At 39.3% G+C, this 8270-nt stretch overlaps 1 protein-coding gene across 1 annotated transcript; it reads left to right on the top strand.

Moving 5' to 3' along the window:
• Positions 1 to 4494: 4494 nt before the first annotated feature.
• LOC142947041 (regulator of G-protein signaling 21-like) lies at positions 4495 to 6490 on the top strand. The gene is made up of 5 exons (XM_076088686.1): positions 4495 to 4571; positions 4671 to 4745; positions 4834 to 4889; positions 5036 to 5202; positions 6305 to 6490. Exons 1-5 carry the CDS (start codon positions 4495 to 4497, stop codon positions 6488 to 6490), a joined length of 561 nt encoding a protein of 186 aa, XP_075944801.1.
• Positions 6491 to 8270: the final 1780 nt, after the last annotated feature.

The following is an 8270-nucleotide window of genomic DNA, read 5'->3' as shown; positions in this document are numbered from 1 at the left end:
AAGGAAATAGATGTTTCAAAAAAGAGCTAGCTAGCTTTGTGTTCTTGTTAGCTGTAAGTCATATCTTTATACAGTGTTAAGATACTAAAGCCCGGAGATTTATCCACCAGAAAAGTCCCTAAGAAGAAGAAGAAGAAAGATTTTCTAAATCCTAAGCGGCTTTTGTCGTGACTGTATGAGAAAAACACTGTTAACACATTCGAAATAGTAATCCCTACGAAAATCACTGGACAAGGAAAAATGGACTGCTTCACGATTTTTAGAAAAACTTATCTGAGTTTTCCTCTAATTCATATGATACAGAGACAATAGTGTATGGGGGCTAAGCTGTTGGCCTTATCATCAGTAAACCAGGTATAAACAGATACAGTATGTAGTACTTCTGTTAAGATCTCATGATATCATTGTCAGCCATCATTGGACTGGTAGCTAAGAACTCTGTAATGTTACTACATTTATAAACTATGGATGTCACAAGAGTTTTACAAAAATGAATAAATCCTAAATATGATTGACATATAGGACAAAATGTTCAAACAAAATTCTGTTTGTTGCCAGTGTTAAGTGCTATGTAGGCTTGCTGACCCAGTGACCATTCAAGTGTTTTCATTCCCAACGTTATGCCAAGTTCACAGAGAGTCAGATGATAAGGGTAGTATTGAGAGAAGCACACTTTGCTGTTAAGTGATACTTATTGTTCTCTCAGTCTCAATCTGCTGTCGGTGTTAGTAATCAGCTATTTTCCACCTCTGTGTCAACGACCGTACAAGAGGAAATCAACCCACACAGAGATGAGAGGTGATGATTCAGCCATTCATCTTTTATTCAAGAGTCTGTCCGTTTAGTTCAGGTTTTCTGGCTAAAAAAAGGCTAGTGGCTGCATATTTTGCAACTACGATTGATGGCCGACCTCTTTTGATGTCCAGCTTGATTGAGTTCATTCCGCACTGGTTGATGGAGATTCTTTTAACTCTCATTCCTTAATTTTTTATCAGTTTTAGTTTAGGATCAAGTACTGTCATCTGCATAGAAACCATCAGGAATATATCCAATACATGATTGTTCTTGTTTACATTTGAATGGAACATCATTTCTCTTAATGGTGGTTGTTTGTAGGTAAAAATCTAGACAAAAAATAAATTGTTGAACACCAGGAAGCACCAGACCTCAGAAGTAATGTTTTCAACCTTGGGGTCCGGGCCCCCGAATGTGGTAGCAAGATACATCTGAGAAGTCACAAGATGATTAACAAGACAGCAAAGAAGAGAAACATCTCTGCTACACTTAACTCACTTTTCAAATCCTTTCTTTTTTCTTGTGAAATGCTAGAGATTATAACTACTGGAGGACTCTAAACTATTTAAAATGAAACAATCTGAGAAGAGAGCTTCACTGTTTGGTTGAACTGCTCACAGCTGAGAGACATAATGCAACGTGTGTCAAAAGGTGATGAGTAGGCATGGCTTAGCTATTCAGGGTGCACAAGCCCAAAAAAAAGCTGATAATAAGGTCACCAAAGTAAATTGATGGAATAATCTGTACAGTCTAAATTTACAGTTTGACTCAACGGATGTGGATCACTGAGATAAGCTGCTTGTTGTTTCTATCCGCTCTCCTTTCCAGTCTTTCTTTCTATTTGCATTTAATTTCCATTGAGAAACAACATAAAGTTGACCTACAGTAACAACATGCTGCAAGTTAACAAGAATATTTCATAAGGAAGGTGACAGGCCACTTCCAAAAACTCAAAGCAACTTGTCTTTCTTGAAACAGTCTCACATTCTCACACTGTGAACATTTTTTACTGGAACTATGTTTTGCTAAAACAATAATCCTAAAAGGGATTTGGTTTCAGGATTTCTGGCAGGGGTAAACATGTTCTTCAATGGAGCCAATGAGAAAACAAATCTACATGAAGTGGGAGACATATGGTACCAAATTTGTGGGAAATGTAGCCCCAATCTTCAGAATCACAGAGGCTATACTGTAAATAAGCCAAACCACAGTCTCGCGTTGGTAATTGACTATTCGGTAAGCTGCTGTATGCAGTTTACAATGATAACTGTGGCAGATTTACCACTCAAAATTCGGAGTAATTTTTGAAACAATAAGTCACTGATTTCAGACTAAGATAGCAGGCTGAAACAAACAGCAAGCTGTAGCTAGGTAAGATAATGCTAGTTCCATGAACCGCAGTCTCCCACTGCTGTTCTTGTTTGTTTCACAAGCTCAATGGATTGATCATGACACTGTGAATGCTGATGTAGTTCTGCATTCTCTGAACTTTCTCATGTTCCTGATGAAACTACCGTTCAACCAAGCGTTCAACATTAAAGGCGTTGTCTGCTGAGAACTCCCTGACCTTGCACATGCATCTACTGCAGCTCCTGTAGTCCGTGTGTGGAAAGTTTGAAATAAACTCACTTCAGCATTCTCTTAACCACAAACAAAATGGTCAGACCCCTGAGGGAATCCTGAAAAGCACCCACATTAACACCCCCACCCAAACACACACACACACACACAAGCACTGTCTTTGCTTGGTATCAGTATAGATAGAAACGTCCTAACTAATTTCCTGTTTCCTGTAATGCTATTACAATGACTGTTCTTAGTCGAAGAATGTTTCAATTTCTATGTACACATTTTCTGAAAAATGTCGAAAGCTATGATAAAACCCCAATTGAGACGCATGTTCTGGATGTGCTGTATGCGTGTCCAAATAATGCTCCTGAAATCTGAATAATATCAGCTGATGTAGGGTATTCATCAGAAGATGCTACATTAAAAAAAAGGCCTATTTTGGAACATCCAAATGTTTATGCTATTGACATGACCTGTATCGAATTAGGAATATTGTCATATTCGGAATAATAGTGGAATATTAGTGTCCATTTAAACGTAGTCAACACAGCAGCTATAGAACAACCATGCCCCTCCATTCCTTCTGTACCTTTAGTACTGAAAACGGCAGGGCGAAATAGTGGCACCACAGTCCCACCTGAAACATATTGGGTGAAAGGGGGTAGCGAATGTGTTCGTCGGTCTAAGTCATTTTTGATTCCCATCCTTTTCAGTCTCTTCTTTCAAGGTTCCAAAATAGATAATTACGTGTCTATGGCAAATTGTCTTGCATGTTTTTGTTATAACTATTGAGTATCAAGGATATGGCTGTATATTTATGTGTACACACATAATGAACCCTATATTTTGTATTTATAATGCAGCAAAGTGTCATCTCAATAATGCACATGACCGCATTCATTTATAAAAGCACTGCAAGGCTATTGGTTTTGCTTTCATACCATCGTTGCAATCTTTCAAAAACAGTTGACAACGGTATACCTATTATGACATATACGTTGTTTATAGATGAATGGAGTGTTGAGAAGTTTGAAAGACAGCTGTATTGGATATTGTTTATGGCTTTGAAAGACGTGCTTGGACTTTGATAGAATAACCAGACTACGGTTTCCGACTGAGGAAATGATCAGTGGATCATGCATTTTTCCATCATTTTGACCTTTTCAAGTTATCTTTTTGCACAATTTGGGATTGTATAATTACTTGTCATTTGTGTCAGTTGCATCAAATAGTTAATTTCGCAATTATATGAACCCTCCGTCCACAGAAATTCCCCTTTCTTTAAGGCTTAAGCCCTGCTATTAATAACTTGTCACTCCATGACAGTCAGCTCTGAGCCGTTCGGCTGGCAGTACACTTCAACCTTAAGGAAGCCCAACTCTGCTTGAGGACTTTGGAGCAGACCTTGGCCTGCGCACAGAGAAACACAGAAGAATGAGAGACCGCTGTGTATGTACACCACAGAGTGGAGGCACACTTGGACACAGACACCTGCCTCAAATCAGAACCTCAATCACAGCAACTGTCTCAAATCAGAACCTCAATCACAGCAACTGTCTCAAAGCAAAAATGTGAAGTCCCTCTATATCCCACACCAAAACACACACAAAACCAGTCAGTTTCAATTAGTGTGACGGTGCTGATATACGTGTACCCATGTTATAAGACAAATATCTATTTAGTGAATTAATAAATACCTGAAAATTTAACAAACAGCTTCAATTTCTATATTATTTCCTACAAATGGAGATATTCAAAGAATAGCTGCCTCAGTAGAAATGGTCTGGAATGTATTTTGTATTTTGTCTCACGGTTTATGGATGGACATACCCACCCTTTATTAACGTCATGTTTTCAGGCCCCTGTCCACCTCTGGGCTCAGTGTGTCTCAGTGTATCTAGACAGAAACTGGAATTTTACAGCTGTGAGTCAGGGACAACAGTAAATGAAGCAGCTGCAGTCATCTGTATGCTTACCCAAAGGAATTTAGATGCGTGCACCAGCAGGCCCTCAGCGTCACAGGTATCGCACCTTCCCTGCAAGGGTAAAGGCATGTAGGGAACAGTGCTGTTTAGAGACACCATAACAGACCACTGTAACTCCTTACAGGACATTCCCAGGAATGTGAAAATGCCAAAATTTCGTTTTTCAAAGATTCGTTTCCATGAAATTAAGGAGCTGATGCAAAATGTGAAGCAGCCCAGAAGGTAAGCAAGAGCGAGTAATGGTTTGAGCGAGCTGGACAGGCTTACTTTTTTTTTTACACTGTAAAATTGTGTAAAAGTTTAACTTCATTTGTTTTGCAGACCTGATATTGTTCTTAATCGAAGTGGGCGTAAACGACAAAGAATAAATGATGAGACATATCCTTCAAAACTCAGGTAGTGTACGTGACACTATTATAGATATCTTTATTTTCCGGCTGTTCAGTAAGATGAAAGTTAACTCTGAAATATCTCTTTATTACAGATGGCAGACTGATCATAAACTCCAACCGACTATGGAAAAAATGCTACATGATAAAAGTAACGCGTTACAAAATGTTGTGCTTGTTTTGAGATAATAAAATGCACGATGAACATTAATCTCTGTTTCGAAAACTAAATTTAGCCTCATAAACTTTCTCATGATATCTAAACAGTGAATCATTTAAATATCTTCCTCTTTACAGAATATTTAGCAGCATTCCGCAGCTTCCTGCAGTCCGAGTTCAGCGACGAAAACATTGAGTTCTGGCTCGCATGTGAAGACTTTAAGTCAACTGCTTCACCGGAAGACCTTCACTGGAAGGCAGAGGGGATCTACCAGGAGTTCATCCAGCCTTTGGCCTCCAGAGAGGTCAGTGATAACAAGGGTAAATGGTTCATGGTTGACAGAGACAGAGCTGGATGAATAGCCAGCAGACAATAAAAAATACACTGTAAACTATTCTTCGCCTTTAGCACACTTAAATATCATAAATAAAAACCTAAATATACACATCATTGCATCTACTAAATGTCACAACTGTTACTGCGAGTGTTGGTCACTGAGGTGAAGATGCATTCTCTGGGGTGGGGTTTTGTTCAGAGCGTTTGATGAAATCTGAATCCAGTAGAAAAAAAAGGAGAAAGCCCTCATCAAAGAATGAATATGTTGCACATAATTCTCCGCTCATTCACAGTGAAGTACTGCACTACTACACTTCTTTACAAACACACACAGAAGACACAAGACGGGTTAATATCACACACAGTCGTGTTTTCATGACTTTTCGGGACATCGTATTGACTCAATTCATTTCCTGAAGACTTATCCGAAGTAAGTCTGAACCCTAAAATGTAATGATTGACTCTGTGGTCAGATTTATATCCACACAAGATAAACACGCCCACACAGGCAGAGTGTGTCTTTAGCCGGCTGCAACTGTTTTCAGAGGTCTGACACGGAGACAGACCTCTCTGTAATGTCACCTTTTGTCAAATGTCAAAAGTCCAGTTTGTAGCAAAGGGAATTGTTCCCACTTCAATACTTTCCAACATATTGGGTTTTCATGAGGTCAGAAGGAAAGGAAAAAAGCAAGTGTAGTCATTATTGTTACACATACAGTCAGGAAGCAAAGCCAAGTTTGACAAAACACCTGCGCTCTGCTGCTACGGTAGTATCCCGTCAAACCGTCATCCATTTCAAGACCTGCCATGATACTCGGCTGGACTCTGGATGAGAAAAACTTTAAGGCCCCCCTTTTAAACATATTGCTTCCAGTGCCTCTCGGCGTTCTCTGATCGCCCCCTGGGGGATAGTACCGCCCCTTTTAAAAAATACTAGTTTGGAGGGTCTTGTTTTCTAGTTGTTTGAATCACATTGTTGAAGTGTACCACAGTTATTTGGCAGATAGATTCGGTGCAAATCCCACTGTATTCAACACAATTTAGCGGTTTTCTCTTTGTTTCTTCTCCAGATCAATGTTGATCACCACATTAAAGAGAAGATCAAGAAGTCTTTGGAGAAGCCGAGCCTCTCCTGCTTCGATGAGGCCCAGAAACACGTTTACCTGCTGATGGAAAGAGACTCTTGGCCCAGATTTCTCAACTCGGATGCCTACCTGAGTCTAAAGTACAAATCCAGGACTCGTTGGTACATTTAGCTCAGAACAAAGTATCAAAACTGCTTTTCTAATCGCCACGTTTTGTCTTTTTTTGCCATTTGGCTGAATGGAAAAGTTATTTCACACTGTATAAGAAGCTTGGATCAAAACCACTCTTTTAAGGGCAGAAAATCTCTTTATATGAAATGTTTTCAACCATGTGCAATTTCAACTTTTTATATGATGGTAAGATGATGTTTTGATGAAATGTTGTGGAAAATGATAAAGCAGGAAAAGGAAAAAGTAATGTGAGTGTGAGGGGGGAGGCATATGTACGTAGGGAGGAGCGAATGCTGTTGGTATGAGTCAGTACTTTAGATGATGGTGCAGAGTTTGGAGTTGTTTGAAATACTGTAAGTGTTGACGAAAAGTCTAAAGGCGTTAAGGTGCAGAGTACAGCATGATAAATAAAGGGTTTCTGACATGTAAAACTAAAATGACCTGGTGTCTCATTATTGTGCATTTTACAAAGTCATGACTTCTTGACCATCTTTGGATACATTTCACGAGATGAGTAGTTGTCACTCAACATCTATAACTATTCTTACTATTATAACTATTTTCCATGTCGTCAGAAGCTTCAGACAAAGATATAAATTCATCTGACTTCAATCTAACTGGACTGGGGATGGGCATGAGTCAAAGAAAGGAAAACAAAAAAAAGAGAACAGTTTCCACAGCTCCCCCAGCAAGGAGATTCTGTCTTTGGTCACATGTCTGATATATCCTTTAATTAGGTGCAGCGATGACTCCACACACCAGCAGAAGGGTTTACCAAACTGGAAAAAAGTAACCCCGCGGTAACCCTTGATCTCGCTCTGTTCTGTAAATGGCCTTATTCTTAAAAATTGTGCCTTAAAAAGGAGTACTGAGGCAGCTAATAATAACCCGGGGGGCTTAAACGACAGCACTGGAGTCATCAGACAACCTGATGCGTAACAGATCAGGCTGAATGTGCTGCCTTGTTAGGGGAAGAACCTCATCGCCCACAGACAATGATGGCAGAGATACACAAGTGCTTTACTACGAGAAATAAGAAGTGTACTTAGGGAGAGGATGATATTGTTCAAATAAAAGCGGAGAATATATTTCAGATTCAAGATTAATGTCTTACGAGTGAAGCTTGTTTGTCTAAAAGAAAATGGGAAATATGAATTGTTGTCACTCTCATTTTGTGCCCATTAAACCCTCGCTGCATGACTCCAGACTTTCGCGAAATAAAAAATATATTTGGAGCATAAGAAAGCACTGCATGCTGTTATTCAAAAGTTTAAAAGTGTGGAGAAGAGGAAGTATTAGGAGGACTTTTAGCTACATGTTATGTTTAAAACTATAAAACATCTTTACTTTAATGAGCGGACATTGTATCGCAAGAGCAGGCGTTGTGAAAATGTGCTGATACATTCAGTATTGTGATGTGTCAGATCAGTTTGTATACAAAATACCCTAACAAGTATCTGCTGTTGTATTTAAGCAGTATATGAAAATACATTTTTTTTTGGGCTGCTGACTAAAACTATTTGTAAGTATCACAATAAACAGCTTCATGAGTTATTTCCATGTCAAACGTCAGTAACTCTGAGTACACTGGGATGTCGGGGGTTGTTCCTGATAAGTGACAAAGGTCTCACATCTTCATATCGCATCACATGGCGCTTCACACATCTGTCACTGCTTTCTCATAGCCCGGCACAGTTACCATGGTAGTGAAAAGGAAGTGAGTATTGTCGACGGCACGGTGTCAAGACGGACACACTCGGGGAACTTCACTACCAGATCT

The sequence above is a fragment of the Anarhichas minor genome, unplaced genomic scaffold (genome assembly GCF_050575085.1).
Source record: "Anarhichas minor isolate MPS153535 unplaced genomic scaffold, ASM5057508v1 ptg000010l, whole genome shotgun sequence".
In the NCBI taxonomy this organism is placed as follows: domain Eukaryota; kingdom Metazoa; phylum Chordata; class Actinopteri; order Perciformes; family Anarhichadidae; genus Anarhichas; species Anarhichas minor.
This window is presented reverse-complemented; position numbering and strand designations above follow the sequence as displayed.

What these genes read in the sequence shown, in the direction of transcription:
- LOC142947041 (XM_076088686.1), top strand. Translation starts at nt 4,495, where the DNA reads ATGCCAAAATTTCGTTTTTCAAAGATTCGTTTCCATGAAATTAAGGAG. An exon ending in AATGTGAAGCAGCCCAGAAG is followed by an intron (nt 4,572 to 4,670) that starts GTAAGCAAGAGC and finishes TTTGTTTTGCAG; the next exon opens with ACCTGATATTGTTCTTAATC. An exon ending in AGCCTTTGGCCTCCAGAGAG is followed by an intron (nt 5,203 to 6,304) that starts GTCAGTGATAAC and finishes TTTCTTCTCCAG; the next exon opens with ATCAATGTTGATCACCACAT.